The 16,886-nt window shown below is 43.0% G+C and overlaps 1 protein-coding gene across 7 annotated transcripts in view; it reads right to left on the bottom strand.

Annotated features, from left to right (window-relative positions):
- The window catches only part of msi2a (musashi RNA-binding protein 2a), a 240,452-nt gene that overhangs the window by 171,629 nt on the left and 51,937 nt on the right, over positions 1–16,886 (bottom strand). For all 7 annotated transcript variants that reach the window (XM_053515776.1, XM_053515771.1, XM_053515775.1 and 4 more), the window contains exon 6: positions 153–245. In XM_053515776.1, coding sequence (XP_053371751.1) covers positions 153–245 — 93 coding nt within the window. The remainder of the gene's footprint in view (positions 1–152; positions 246–16,886) is intronic.

Below are 16,886 nucleotides of genomic sequence, written 5' to 3'. Positions count from 1 at the left end.
TGACGTCACACGTTTGTGAGACACTCGCTTAGTGAATGAGCCGCTGATGTTCCATTGATGTCTCTCAATAGGGTCCAGCTGCAGTTCGCAGAGCTTCAGTGTGTGTGTGTGTGTGTGTGTGTGTGTGTGTGACTTTAGCGTGAGACGCTTACCTTCCCGAACTGCTCGAAATACTGCTTCACGTCATCCACCACTGTGTTCGCTGACAGACCACCCACAAATATTTTCTTCGTTCTTGTGACCATCTGGAGACAGAGAGAGAGAGAGAGAGAGAGAGAGAGAGAGAGAAAGAGGGAGACAGAGAGAGAGAGAGAGAGAGAGAGAAAGAGGGAGAGAGAGAGAGAAAGAGGGAGAGAATACATTGTTACACAAGCATACAAGACAAAAAACAAAAACAACAGATCAGAGAGAGGGACGGAAAAGACAAGTCTCATGCACATGAGATGTGATTAATGAGTGAAAGTGAATGTGTGTGTGTGTGCGAGCGAGTGAGAGAGAGAGAGAGCTGTGACAATTCCTGGAGTTCCCCCCGTTTCTCTCTCTCTCTCACACACACACACACACACACACACTCTCACTCATGAGTCATTCTGGACCAAAAAAGCCTGATATGAGCCGGTGCAGTAGCGCGCGTCCCTGATGCGTTCAGATGAACCTCAGAGTCGCTGCACACTCTGCACAGTTCTGCACTCGGGAGCGACTCCGCGCTCGTCTGCAGTCACGCCGAAAAACATTCCTACTGTATGTCACAGTTTGCAAAGAATAGTGCACGTTTGTGTCACGTGTTTCCTGATTAACGCCCCCATAGCTAACGTGTGCACCAGCAGCTCTCTGACGGTCGGCTTCAATACCTCAGGACCCACGACGCTCTCCTCCACGCTGCTGAGCAGAAATAACGAGCAACCCGGAATCTGGCACCAAACCATGTGACCGCACCCTCAGGGCACCGTTTTTAAGAGGATGATGGGATTAATTCGGTGGGACACGCAACATCTATCTATCTGAACTCACAGCAGTCCAGGGAGAAATCAAAGACGACACAACAACCACCCAAGTTGAGAACCAAAGGTTAACTAGCATTAGCATCAGCCTGTAGCTGTTCTGTAGCTAAGTTACAGTAGAGTCATTCAGTAACAACGCGGTTACTGGTTTCTACACCTAGTAATATATTTTCCTTTAAACTATCTAAATTCCTGAACTAGCTAGCAAGTTTTACTTATAAACTACCTGGTGATTTCTATTCCCAAAGCACTTTCTTTTTTTAAACTAGCTAGCAAACTCTTATACTGGCAAGTGTTTTTACTACAAAGCTATGTAGCAATTTCTTCTTTGAAACTGACTAGCAATTTTTACTCTTAAACTTGCTTCAAAGTACTTTGTTTTAAACTAGATAGTCATTTTAACTCCTAAATTAGCTAGCAATTTTTACTTCTATGTATCCTAGCTAGTGATTTTAACTCCTAAATTAGCTAGCAGCTTTTACTACTAAACTTGCTATATATTTAAATTCCTAAATTATCTCACAGTAAATTTCACTAATTCTACTAAACTAGTTAGCAATTTTACTCCTATCCTAGCTAGTGATTATCACTGTTAAACAATCTAGCAATTTTTTTTAACTAGCTAGCAATTTTAATTCCTACACTGTAAGCAGTTTTACTACTAAGCTATGTCGCAAATTTAACAATGTTTACTAAACTTACCACCTTGCTACCAATTTCTGTTTTAAACCAGCTGGTGGTTTTAACTACTTAATTAACTAGCAGCTTTTACTACTAAACTAGCTAGTTATTTAAATGACTGAATGGGCTCACAATTTTACAACATTTTACCAATTCTACTTGCAACAAAGTTCTTTGTTTAAAACTAGCTAGCAATTTTACTCCTATCCTAGCTAGTGATTGTCCCTGCTAAACAATCTAGCAATTTCTTTTTTTTAACCAGCTAGCAATTTTAACTCCTACACCGTTTTACTACTAAGCTATGTAGCAATTTATTCTTTTAAATTGACTAGCAATGTTTACTAAACTCACCACCGTGCTACCGATTTCTGTTTTAAAACAGCTAGTGGTTTTAACTACTTAGTTAACTAGCAGCTTTTACTACTAAACTAGCTAGCGATTTTAACTCTCAAACTAGCTAGTAATTTTTATTACTAAGCTAGCTAGGTTAATACTAAACTACCATTTTAATTCCTAAATTCTCAATTTTTACTACTAACTAACTAACAATTTTAACTTCTATCCTAGCTGGTAATTTGTACTCCTGGTTAGTTTTTTTGTATCTAAGCAAAATGATAGTTATGCCTAGTTAGAGATTAGTAAGAAGTGGTCAAGTCTGTGTTAAATGCAAACCAGCCGTGTGATGTCATGTGAGGTCACCTGAGATACAACCAGCATCATGAGAGACACACAGTGTCCACTGTTGTTCGATTTATTTACTGAACAAATGAATGGGATGAAAATCCCTCCAACTATAAATAAACACACACACAAGAACCTTAACTGGCCCAAAGTTAAAACGAGCGAAAGACTTTGAATTACACTCCTCTACACGTTTCAGTGCGGTTCCTCTTGCATTTTTGTTGTTGAGTTTGCTGTGGGAACCTGTTCTTCTCATGATGGGATAAATACACACACACACACACACACACACACACACACACACACACAGAATGCACAGTGGGCCCCATTAGAGCACCTTTTCCACCCTGTTAAACCTCTGGCATGTTTATTTGTTTGGCAAAACGTTCAGGTCTTTTCTATCAGCCGTCCTCCGTTCAGCGCTTAAGACAATAACAGCACTAAGCGCACGTCCTCTCTCCTTCTGCAAACACAATTAGGCAGCACGAAGGGGAAAAATCAGGGTACATTAAAGCCTCGATTAATTCCTCAGCCGAGAATATACGGAGCATTAGAAATAAGAGGATAAAAAAAAGAGAAGAAATGTGCAAAAACATGGAGCTAAGTGCACCGGTGCATGTGAGGGAGCGAAAAATCCGAGGACAGGCAGTTCCCTGAGACATAAACAGATGTGTGCGATTGTGTTTACGTAGCATAAAACCCAAACATTTACTCGTACGGCTGCAGCCTCGCACCTCGCCGAGTCGGAATAACGCAGTTTCTCTGGAAACCGCGACGAGATAAAGCACATCTTTAAAGCTTTTCTGCAGCGCTGACAAAATTAATACACGCTAACAGCCAGTCGTCTGATTCAGACAGCAGCGCGAGGAAATTATAAGCCTGACAACGCCAGCTTTCCAGGAGGAAAAACATATTTGTGTCAGTTTAAAGAAGAAAAAAATGGGGCAGATTTTGCTCTTTTAACATTAAAATATTTGTCTGTAGATTTAAGAAAACATGTCAGATGTTTGCTCTTTTAAAGCTTTAATAAATAAAATGTGTAGGGATTTCAGAAAACGTCAGATTTTTGCTGTTTTAAAAAAAATTGATTAAAACGCAGATTTTTGTTCAATTAACGAGAAAGTTTCTTTAAAAATTTTATTATATATGTATATACATTTGAGAAAGGTCAGATTTTTCTTTCATTAAAATTTGTTTACAGATTTCAGAAAAATATATTTACCGTATGTCATTTAAGCTTTTGCTATTTTAATCAATTTATGTGCCATTTTAGAAAACAAAATTTTTTCTAAAAATTTTTTTTCTTCTTTTAAAATTTTATATTTGTGTGCAGATTTTTTTTCTTTTTAAACACTCTCTTTTTTATATGTAGATCTGAGAAAATGTCAGATTTTTATGTAAATACTTATGCGTAATTTGAGAAAATGTTCAAATTTAAATATTTAAAAAAACATCAGATTTTTCTTCTTTTAACATTTGAATATTTGTGTCGACCACACATTTGCAACAGCGCCTGTCTGATCCTTGCTCATTATACCCACACGCCCTCACTTTTACTTTCCTCCTGCTGTGTGTATGTGGGTGTGTTTGTGCTTAAAGGTTCAGGGCAATAATCTCCTGCTTGTGTGTAGATTTGAGAAAACCTCAATTTTTTTTCTTTTATCATTTTGAATAGTTGTGGTTGGATTCTCCTTTTTTGTGTTGATATTTGAAAAAAAAAAAGTCAATTGTTTTTCTTTTAATATTAAAAAAATTGTGTGAGACAATTAAAAAAAAAAACCTCTGACATGTAAATATTTCAGAAAACGGCTAGAAAAGATATTATTTTTTTTATTTTTTTTTTTTATAAATGTTAAACTTTAAAATGTAATAAACAGCCAAAAATGAAAACAACACAAATCTATAATTAAAAATAAATAAATAAATTCCCCTGCCTGAAGACTAACATTAAAAAGGACATTAAATTAACAAAAATAAATTTTCGCCGAAACATTCAGGACTGCTAACTGGCTGATTTATTTTTATTATTATTATTTTTTTTTTTCGTCTAACAAAATTAGTTGGGGGAAGATAGATTTATAAAAAATAAATAAATAAAATCTTAACAGCTGTTTCCGATCAGTTTAAATGTAAAATTGTCTCATTAATACACCTGGATGACGTCGCCCCAGCCTGGCTGAGGAGCCGATCTGAATGGAGCAGAATCTCTCACTGGACGTGTCGACATGATGTCGCCATCTGAACGGGTTCCCGGATGGACCGCACATTTACAACAGCATCTGTCTGATCCTTCGTACACGCCCTTACTTTTACTTTGCTCCCGCCGTGTGTGTGTGTGTGTGTGTGTGTGTGTGTAGGCGCGCGCATGCTTATAGGTCCGGGGAAACACTCCCTTGCTTCTGCTTTGCATGTGAGGTCACAGCATTTGGATGCCATCCAGCTGGCATGCAAATGGCCATTCCTTTCTTTCCCCATTTTGAACCAGGGCCCAGTATTCCTGAGACAGGATTCAGATCCACATCGGATAAAATAAAAAAAACAGATTTGTAAATTAGTTTGCCTTATCAAAAATCATAAACCATAAAACCGAATGAAAACAAAACTTCCTTTACCCAAACCACCATCTGAGAAAACGCAAAGAACCCTGAACCATGATGGCTGAAAACAAAGCAGGAATAAAACCGCCGGTTAGCATCCCGAGCCCGGATCTATAGCGTCTTATCTCAATCTCCAAGCTGCTTTAGTCAGCGACACACACACACACACACACACACACACACACACACACCTCTAGCGTGGTATCAGTCACTGCCATAATGCCGAACAAACCGGTGTGATGGAGGAGCCACGCTATCTAGCCATCAGTCAGGGATTTGCCGACGGACGCCCTGCAGCAAAGCGAGAGCGAGGGAGACGACTGTGATGAGATACGGACATTATGAAGCTGTAAAGGCAACAGGAAGGAAGCGAGCGAAAAATAAATAAATAAATAAATAAATCTCCTGAATGTGGAGAAACGTGATACGGGGCTGAGGAAAAGCGGGAGACGAGCTGAAAAAGCAATAAACCCCCAAAAAAAGCCCACGTGGAGCAGAGACTCTGCTGAGATTCACACGACTTCCTGCGTCATGGCCACGAAAACAAACTGGGAGCGGAGGCCTGCAAACCAGCGATAAATCCTCGGGAGAGAGAGGCCGCGGTGGGAGACCGAATGACCTCGCGCGTTCTCCCATGAGCACACGCGGTCAGTCAATCTCTCTCTCTCTCTTTCCCACCCTTACTCTTTTCCAAAGAATATTCTTGTCTCTCTTTTTTTTTGTGTCCCGGGAAGGACAGGATCTTCTACAGGGTCGCATTCCCCTTCTCAAGAACAAAGCTAACCTTGATCTGTAAGTCCTAGCTGTCAATCAATGGAATAACAGCCAATCCACAAGAGTGAAAGGAGGAGGAGGATGAAGAGGAGGAGGAGGAGGAGGAGGATGAACCCTATCCAACACAGAGTTGGGAAATGAGGTTAAGACTTGCTTAAATCGCTTTAGGCGTAAGGGCTGAATCGACGGTCCCTTCGTTTGTCTGGCGTCTACGTGGACTGTTTGGACCTGGACAGATTAATCGGAGCGGCCGGGAGTCACCTCGGCGTGGCGCGCGCGGAGCTGCATCTTGACGCATTGGAGTGTTTTATCTCGCAGAGACACTCTGTGTGTGATGAACGGAGCTCGGTTGAGAGCGAGGAGAGTATGGGTGAGCTTAAGAGCCCACTCTCAAACTGCATCCTCTCCATCAAATTCGCTCTCTCTCACTCACACACACACACACACACACACACACACACACACACACACACACACACCAAATCTTTCTCTTTCCGTTCGATTCCTCCATCGGCCCTGATTAAGTGAATGGCAGTATTTGTGACCGGCTGATTACAGCTGTCTGACTTTGCCACAAGTGCCCTTGTTTTAGACGAAAAGCCAAAGGAGTGATTTAGAACGAGGTAGATTTGCCCCCCACACCACCCCCCTGCAATCAGAGTTCCCGGGGAGGGCCTGGTGATTTCAGGAGGACGGTGATTGCGAGGTGACGGGGCCCTTCGCAGGTGTGTGTGTGTGTGTGTGTGTGTGTGTGTGTGTGTGTGTGTGTGCCACGCGCGCTCATGGATCGGTGCGGTATCGGACTGATGGGAAAAGAATGATCGGTTCTTCTCAGTCTAACTCCAATTTTAACAGCATCAACAAACAGCATCAGGAGCTCTGAGAAATGGATTTTCACTTTTAGGCCATCCAAAGCCTCGCATTTACACTAATGGGCTTGTAGCACGCGAGCGTTATTCTTAGCAACCATCCATTGACCAGATCGAATTTCTGAGAAGAAGTGCTTGAAAAATATCCTGATAAGATTTTTTTTTTTTTTTTTTTTTTTTTTTTTACATCTGCAGCATTTTAACATCCACAAAAAATGCTTTATAATGTACACAGTGTGTGTTGAGTTTAGAAATAAAACCTGTGTATGTGTGTGAAGTGCTTCGGGATTGTTTTATAAGACCGCACAACATCAGCGTTAATCACAAACATTGAAATACAACAGATGCTTAAAAAAAATTAAAAAAAATAAAAAATTGTCTCACCTTGGTGAAGACGTGAATTTTCAGATAGGATCATATAACACCATTTTTACACATTAATACTTAATGCTTCTTATTTCCTGATCCATGATTCATTTCTTTTTGAGCTGGTTAATATTTTTATCAGATAAAAAGAAACACAACTGCTTAATACACTTTCATGCCCTGTTATGTAGTGTCCGTAACCTCAATGTTAAATTAAAATATTTCAATTATTTTAACTGTCGTTTAGATAAAACTTGTCCAGATTCATATTGATTTCACATGAAAAGACATAAACCTGAAAAAAAAAATTATTTTACAATAAAAATGTTAAAATATTACAACATGAATTTGACGTGGTTACGGACACTACCAAATTTCTTAGTTGTTTTTTTTTTGTACAGGTCATACTGTATGCTTCTACAAGCTTGTTCCAATTTACCATCAATACCCATGAAGGGATTTGAATAATTTGCATTTATTTAAATTGCAAATAAATGATTATTGTTTGAAGCGAGACAGTATAGCACTAAAAAATTGTCCATTTTTGGGGCACATATAAAATCATCTCTCCAAAACGGCTGAAGTTAACAACTTAAAGTTTTAAGTGAAGCAAATCGGTCACTTCCATGTTGAATAAACTTCAGCACCAATACTGTGTTTTGACCGAAAGTGAAAAGCCGAGGAGTTACATAAGGTACGATGACGTCAGACATCCAACAAATCGACTTCACGTGTCCTGTGTCACGTCATTCCTAATTTTGAAATGTCCCTCGTTATAGATGCTACACTCTCTGCTCGCTAGAGTTCTGACTCGTCTGAAATTTCAGCAACCAGACATAAACCCGTCCACGATCTGATTCGAAAGCTCGCATACTTTCATTATTATTATTATTATTTTTAAACACTCCGGCCCCACGTGACCTCCGAGATGTCGACTCTGTCAGGGGACGACGAAGTGAACCTGGACACGCACACGTTCTCCTCGATTATCGCCGAGGTCTGGCAGAAACGGCACCTGTGCTCATTCATGCTGGTTGTTGCGGGTGCTACTCATGACACGACTCTGATGAGCTCAATTACTCTCTACAGGAAGCGGGGGACGTGGTCGCGCTGCTCCATCGTCTGTTTGTGTGTGTGTGTGTGTGTGTGAGTTTCTATAAATGTGCATGTGTGCAAAACCCGAGTGCGTTTTCGGTGTCGCAGCTGCACGGCTGTGCTGGAGAGGCAAAACAAGGTCAGAACGCTTCAAGGTTAAAAATTCCCCTTGTGTCAGCATGAGAGCGGATTCTCAGGACAGCAACATGGAGTGTGTGTGTGTGTGTGTGAGAGAGAGAGAGAGAGAGAGAGAGAGAGAGAGAGGGAGTGAAAACCGATTCAGAGAAATAACTCAAATAAAAAAAACACTCTTGTACGCCGGAGTGCCACGGGTTCGACTCGTTCTCTTCGCCCTTTCCCCAATCTCAGCTCTAGTGTGCATAAATAGACCCCTAATTACTAATTAAATTACAATCAGAGCTGAGGAGAGGCGCTTAGTGCAAATGCAGAGTGACAGGTTACAGCAATCTGGCTCAGGATTACACCAGAAAACACACACAAACACATACACACACAGAACCGAGGGACCCTAATGAATCGGTCTGACTTGTGACCTCTTTTTGATTTCCGCGTCATATCTTCACCGACCCGGTTACCGGAATATTAACAGAGCCCTGAACCACACCAGACACACACACACTGATCCGACAGCTCAGTTAATTCACCCAGGTTGCACACTGGCCCTAAAACCTCCGTTCAATTCTCTCTCATCTGAAACAGCCATTTCACCTCCACTCAATAGCGTTCCCCTAAACCGCCTAATTCATCTCTACTCAATCCCGTTCCTCGAATACCGAGAACTAACCTCTACTTACTTACTTTTTTTTTTTTTTAACTCCATTATGTCTAATTCACCTCCACTCCATCTCATTCCTGGAAAATAGCCCTAATTCACCGCCACTCGATCCTGTCCCTGTTCCATGGTTAATTCCCCTCCACTTTGTCTTTTCCCCTAAACCACCCCCCCACACCCCGCTCCCCACCACCTCCACATTTCACCTCTACTTAATCCTGCTTCTTTAATATCGCTAATTCACCTCTACTTAATCCCGTCCCTCATTCGGCACCGCACCGCTCCGCTCCGTCCTGCTCCCGCTCGGTGGAACCGCTTCTTCATCGTGTCCTGTTCGTCTAAAGCGCCAGTTTCACCTTCACTTGATCTCATTTCCTGTAATATTCCTATTTCCCCAATGGATAATCTTGTTTTCCTGATCTCGCTCATTCACCTCAACTCTATTCTGGCTAATTCACCTCCACCCAGTCATTTAACCCCAATATGGCTAATTTGCCACCAGGGCATAATAAAACCCCCTCCAAAAAAAAAAACGTGAACCAAACAAAACCACCACACGAGCTAATTTCTTATTAACTACCGACTCTGTTCCTCTAAATCTCGTATTGCTTTCAGTAATCTCACGAGTCTATCGCTAATTCACCTCTATTCTTTCCCTGTAACCCAGTTAATTCACCTTCACTAGATGTTACTGCGCCAACACCGTCTATGTTTTTTTACGGCAACTTAAGTATTCTAGAGACACGATTAGTCTTAAACATGGCTAATCCACCTCCGTTTGCTTAAAAACATGGTTAATTCATCTCCAGGTCGAAGCCCCCCTTTGACACACCAATCCAGCTGCTCCAGTGCTGTCCTTCCACCTTCACCTAATATTGCTAATCCACCTCCACCCGATCCCGTCATAGCTAATTCATCTCCGCTAGTTTTCTGTTGCCGCGATTCACTTCCGCTCAGTCCTGCATACGCTGACAGCTCAAGGAGAGCCTAACGTCAGCCCCGCTCTGCCTGCGGCTCATAAAGCCCATCAATAGCCGCGGATGACCTTCCCTTGTCAATCTCTCCAGACCTGAATCCAGCGGATCGATATCATCTTCTCTTTTTTTTTTTTTTTTTTGAAGAAAGAAAGATATTGAAGCGTTAATATTCTACAGAAGAGCATTAACGAGGGAGTCTCTCCCTTGGGGTTTTAAATATCGTCGTTACGTCGATGACAACAGTGTGAACAAAAGGTCAGGTCAGGGGAGATCAGAAACACAGGGTTTTGGCGAAGGGTTGCTATCGAGTTCCCGAGATGAGGGTTTCATACGAGTTGGTCCTTGAATACGCCGACGTGCTTGCTACACAGGAGGTCGGTCAGGGCCGGATGCAGGAGGAAGGGAGATGTGAAGTAGGTGGGAGGGAAGGCTGGCTCACTAAAGCACCGTTTTTTAATTGGTTCTCCGCTCCCTGCTGTCACTCTGCCCACACTGGCCGCACAGGCTCCAGCCGAGTCACCCACCTGAGCAAAGAGCCTTGATGACTCAAAGAGAGAAAGTGAAAGACGGAGGCTATACATAGATAGATAGACAGCATGCTGAGCTTGCTGTAAATACAGCGCCGAGCATTAAGGATGGGGATGTGCCCGCCTGCTGTGCCAGTGGGCACTAATCATGCTCTAGTGAAACCACACAGAAGGCTTAAACACCACAAAACGGCTCTCAGCTCCATCTTTAACACTAACAAAAAAAAAATTTGGAAACAGAGCTGAGACTTTAGCAAAGGAGACAGCCTCGTGTGGAGAATGTGCGTCCTCCCTCTCGGTCTCTATGCTTTGCTGTTAGTGTTGTTCTGGGAGGTTCTTATCGCTTTTTCCTCCTCCTCCAACACCTCTTTTCTTATTGCTGTTGCGAGCAGAAAACAACAACAATCAAGGGATTTCTGGTGACAAACAATCCCCCTCTTCTGACCATCGACTCCCATTCTTCTCCCCCTCTCTTTCCATCTCTCTTTCTATGCCTGAGTCGGTCCCCAGGAGAAGGCAGTGCAGCTAAGCAAGAAAAACGCCGCAGCTGTTCCAGCCTCTGGGGGCGCAGGACAGATGAGTTAGGGAGCACCAGCAATACTTCTTTTTCCTCACACTTCGGCAAACGTGCTGGCGCGCTCGCTTGCCTTCTTTCGTGTTAACTCGTGCGTTCTCTTTCTCTTTCCTCCGGTCTCCATCGCTCTCCCGCTCCTCGCTCCATCTTCGCTAATTGCTCCCAGCTCCCTTGCCGTCCGAGGTCTCCTCACTCCAGTTCTCCTTCCATCCATCCTCGAGCAGGAACGCTGGAACAGAGCGGCCAGCTCTTCATTTCCGACTCAGTGGGGGTCACTCGATTCATTCATCATCTTCAAAACACACCCCCCACCCCCAACACACTGCAAACCTCGAGGTCCGAGAGCCAATTAAAAGCGGCACGCCTGGCTGGCGCACTTGCTCCATCACAGGGCACAGGGGCGTCCCAACAGAAGGAACTATTGATGGTGAAGGTGTTTTTATTATTTTTTTTCCTTTATTTTCCAAAAGGTAGGGCTGAGAGAGGCGCAGTAACTCCTTAAAAACCACAAGTGGTAGAGAGGTGCTCTAGCAGAAGGCGTGAGGTAAGTACTCTCAATTCAAATGCCACTGTAAAGAGCTGTTGACTTTTATGTAATGAACCATTTGGGAGTCTGTAATAAATCAGTTTTACAGAAGGAACTCTTCTGGAAAAAGGGGTCCGGCAGATTTAACGGCCATCGTATTTTAGATTAACACCCTTTACCCTTTTACCTCGACACTACCTCGCATCTTTATAACTGCTCTATTGCCGCGCTTGGCTGTTTCAACAGCTTCCCATAGCAATATGAAGTCCCTTTTTTATCAGTGGCACTAAGTAAAATGTCCTGTCAAATAGACTGTCGCCACGCTGACCCAAGTGCCACCGTTTAGACTCCTATCATACTGATAATGTTGTGCATTTGCCACACGTACGAATGGCCTGCTTTTCCACCCTGAGTGTTCACCCAGACCTCCATTAGCCTCCACAAGTGATGCGCCGTGAGCCATAAAGCACAGAGCGGCTTCCTGGATACTCAGCTAGAAAGAGATCCTAGGAAGAAAGAAAAAAAACGATGACGAATCATTTTCCCACTGTTTCTAATAACTCGACAAGGGCACCTTGAAGAACTCCTTTGCCAGACGTTGCAAGTAGAAAACGCGATAGGAATACGAACGAAAAAAAAAACAGCATGACGCAATTAATAAGGCAATGTCAAATATAACTCGGGGAGGGTGACTACAAATAGCTGACACCGAAGACACCGGGCTCTTATTGAGACTCGTCCCTTCTCGGCAGGAGCTGCGCGCTGCGCTAACAGGCTTTTGTCATCTGAAGGAATAAGCAATGAGACCCCCAGCGAGGGAGGAATTCTCAAACTCGTCCGCTGTCCTGCAGGAGGGTCGTTATTAACTAGGTAGAAAATGAAACCAGACAAATGGTGAGAGCACTAAATGTAGCTTTGAAAAAAAAAAAAATTATAATAATAATACATCTCTGCTCCCCTCCCCCCGTTTTTTCTCTCTCCGTCTTTATTTTTCTCTGCGTGTCCTCTTGGAGAACAGCTTGTGGCTATAGTGCCGGCTGTAGATGAGGAAGAAGTGGGCTCTCATTCGCCTCGCTCTCTCCGCCGGCCCACTTCATTCTCCTGAATCTTTCCGTCTTCGCCCCAGGGGCGTCCTTGTGAATGAACACACGCTCACGCAAAGCTTTGCATCTACCCTCGTCTATAATGTCACTCGGTTCGTTAATACGCCGGTGTATATACGCGAGGCTCGTCACATGGCATCGCCTTGCGATCCAACCTTGAAGAGTATAGCGTGCACTTCAGCGCCGTGTGTCAGCGCCCGAGCTGGCGATCTGGCGTCGCGGAGGAGTCGTTTCGCTGTATTATGCTGCATGTTTGGCAGCAATTTGTGGACATTAATTCAACAAACAATATCAGGTGCTCGAGTATCGGAGACAAAGAGTATGCCAAGGCACCCAGACGGGTCTGACATGCCAAAGAGTTTCCGCATTCATTTCCTGTTACAAAGATACACTATACAAAGTCTGTAGTGAAACTTAATATATAAAAATAAGTAAAATGCTTTTACTCAATGAAATCCAAAACACAGAATTTAGGAATAATATGGCAAAAATAATGGAACAGACCATATTTCACTAACTATAAACCTATATGTCTACAACAATATTCATTCACCTTCTGTACCGCTTACCTATACAGGGTCGCAGGGGGCGTGGAGCCTACAACAGGATACTTGTGGTACACCCTGGACAGGGTGAGGTACGAGGTGTAGTACACCCTGGACGGGGTGCCAATTCATCACAGGGCATATCTAAGAATATGCAACGACTTATTGATACAGCAAAGGTTTTTGCCAGCGCTTTCCAACAGTGGCGGCCTCTGAGTGGCGCACTGGTAAAGCCCTCGCGCTATCATCCGGAGATCGCTGGTTCGATTCCCGGATGATGCTATAACCTCTCCCAGCCTGAGGTCTAGAGAGAGCTGATTGGCCGAGCTCTCTCAGAGGGGAAGGATGAGGGGGACTTAGTGCTCCCACATTAATCATGGCTCTACAGCCAGTCAGGGGCGCCTGTGAGCTCAGACAAGCGGAAGGAGCGGATAGCGCTGTCCTCCGAGTGTTTTACTCCACCTCTAACGGTGCGTGAGCGAGCAGTTCGAAAAGATGCAGTCAGCTGGCGTCACGTGTTTTGGAGGAAAAACATGATAGTCTTCGGCCCTCCTGACTAAGTGGTAGTAGTAGCCTTAATGTGGAGCCCCCTAGTGACAGGGAGGAATTGGACACGACTAAATTGGGGAGAAAATCTGGAAAAAATCCCAAAAAAATTATTATAATTAAAAAAAAAAAAAGAAGAAGATCGGGGGTTCAAGCCCTAGCACCGCCAAGATGCCACTCCAGGGGCGATATACATCCTGGCTAACCCCTGTGCTCTGACCCCAGCTTCCTTACTGGTACATGCAGGAAAAAAATCTATTCACTGTTCTGTTTTATCTACAGTGCAATGCAGTAACGTTAAGGTTACAATTAATTAGAGAGAGCTATAAAGCTGGTCTGTTTTATCCTTATGAGAGAAAGAAAGAAATAAAACCTTGTTTCTCAGACATTTAACTATAAACAGATGATAAAAAAAACAATGTCTTTCTTTTTCATGTCGAGCCATAACGATTGGAAAGCTGCAAGACTAATAAAGTGTTTTATAGTTTTAGTAAGATATTTATAGAAGACAAGTAGAAAAACTGTAAAGTTTCAATTTGTACAGTCGTTACAAAGGTGCTATAAAAACACTGGCGATATAAACAACATTTTAAGCAATATCATAATCTTATTACGCTTCCTGGTAATGCTGGGACGTGACCTCACAACCTGCCGGTCATGACCCAGCTTTAGCTGATTACATGAAAGATAAAACAGTCTAAAAACTTATGATTATATGAAAGCATAGATGAGAAAGAATAAGTACCGAGAGAGAGAGAGAGAGAGAGAGAGAGAGAGAGAGAGAGAGAACAAACACACTCGGAAAAACCCCCAATACCCCGAGCAGCATGAAGGTGGTGGAAATTACCGGTAACATAATCGATGTTTCAATCAAGCTCCCGCTTTCGACTGAACAAGGAGCTCTTTTAACAGCTGTCCCTCGGTGATATCGGCAGCTACAGAAGGAACGGCATTAATTGAACACCTTGAAGAAGTAAATAACACTTGAACTCGAACACGAAAAGGCGCACAGCTCAGGCTTTAATTAATAAAGCGCCGTGCAGAAGCACGAGGCGTCGGGTTTACAGTGTAAACAGCAGTGTTGTTCTGCTGCGTGCCGATAACGCGGTTTTTAAACCAGGCTGGAGGAGCGCGGCGCCGGCACGATGGCTTCGGTTACGCCGTTTATCCCCTAACACACTCTGCGTTAGTGTCCGTTACACACACACACACACAAACACACACACACGCACGCACTGATGTTACACTTAATCACAAACACCGTAATGCTTAAGGGCCACGTTCACCGAGACCTCGCTCACAGAGACACAAGCGCTACGCTTAACACGTGAAATGGCTAACGTATGACACCAGAGTGGGAGCGATTACATACAGAATGGATATTTTCAGCGTTTCCACGTATCTGCTCATGTCGTTAAAACAGTGATTTTTCAGTGTAATATCAGATCAGATCGTAATCTTAATCTTTAAATGATAATAAAAATAATAATAATAATAATGAAAACGTATTATGATTTTGTCTTAAATACAAGTGAATGCTTACCGTTTCATAAAATTACATAAAAGACAAACATCAGGTTAAGCGAATTGTTATTCCGATGGCATGGTATTATTCTGTTTTAAAAATACAAGTTTGAAACGTTATATTAAATATTAGTTAATGAAACAACAAGACCTTTGGTGGATGTGAATGTGTGTTCAGATTAATGGTTTTGTTGTATTCTGATCTCATGATAAAAATTATTAATGGAATTGAATTAGTTAAACAAGTGTTTGGCGGTGCAGTGGCTTAGTGATTAGAACTGTCGCCTCGCACCTCCAGGATCCTAGGTTCGATTATCATACTCCGGTTTTCTGGCACAATCAAAAAACTTAGATACGGCTAATTGGCGATCCCAAATTGCTGTAAGAATGTTGATCAAATGTTATAACAATGGAACTAAATAAAACAATCACCATTGGCCTCCACGATCCCTAGTTGGACTACAGAGGTTCCTACATGGATGGATGGATAGATGGATGGATGTGCGTGTGTATACACCAATCATGAGCGTGATCATGGGCTCACCCATGCCCGCAGGTACCAAAGGCTAGTCTGTCCCACAAAAAAGTGTTGATGCTGGACATGATGAAAAGGCACCAGAAGGCATAGCGTAAAGCTGATGACTCCGCCTCCAAACTTTCCAGATCCCAATCCATTCAAGCATCCAGGGAGGCCCGACCCCACAACCCACAGGATGAATACCAAGGTCCTGGTGCCAGAAACCACAGCACACCCTCAAGAACGAAGGCACGAGTAGACCCCAAAACCTAGGTGGTGTAACATCATGGCTTTTCAATGTGTGTTCAGATTCAGGCTTTTGTTGTATTCTGATCTCATGATGAAAATTATTAATTATCTTGATGTATTATATATACTGATTAATTAAACTTAATTCTCCTTCCCAGCTGCAGCAGCACAGTGACACGAACACACCTGGGCTCTTACACCGTACGCATGAACATAATCTACGTACACAGTATTCCTACAGCAACATGCTGTAAATTAAATCTGAAAACTCTTCACAAGTTCCCAAAGAGGGACCGTAGTGCTTGGGGGGGTTTGGGGGGTGGGGGGGGATTCGGACACACCCAAGCGAGCTCATCACTTATTTTAAAAAAAAAAATACCAGGGAAGAAGCGCTCTCCTGTGCTTTCCTCCCGTGCCTTTTGTTCATCGTAAATGCCAATTACCCAATTTCCTCTTGCATGCAAATCAGATTAAAGCGGGGCGCGACAGACCGCTCGTACATCGTGCTGAGACGATGCGTCCCGAGCGCCGGGGAGACGCACCTTTCTCTACGACCCTCTACCTCGCACTCGGCGGTTTAATCAAGCTCCATTTACAATGCTCCAGAAATGATTTCCCTGTCTCCCATTAGGAAACCAAACAATAGCCATAATTAAAATAATAATTGCATGTTCATAAAAATCTACACTGCTGAGCCCTCTGCTGCCAAAGGCTAATTCCAATGAAAAGTACTTTTTTTTCCTTCATTTATTTTCTATAAACTTATAAATAATGGTGACGGTCATGAGCATCCTAATGCAAAGCGAGAGAGAGAGGGAGAGAGAGGGAGAGAGAGGGAGAGCTGGGTTTGTATCCACACAGGGACAGACTTGATATGCTGAGTGTTTATTTTCCATTGGCATTGTGGGTAATTACAGTCGTGCGATTGATCTTTTTGATTA

This window comes from Clarias gariepinus, chromosome 17 (assembly GCF_024256425.1).
Source record: "Clarias gariepinus isolate MV-2021 ecotype Netherlands chromosome 17, CGAR_prim_01v2, whole genome shotgun sequence".
Lineage (NCBI taxonomy): Eukaryota > Metazoa > Chordata > Actinopteri > Siluriformes > Clariidae > Clarias > Clarias gariepinus.
The sequence above is the reverse complement of the archived record's forward strand: the minus strand, read 5'-3'. Positions and strand labels throughout refer to the sequence as shown.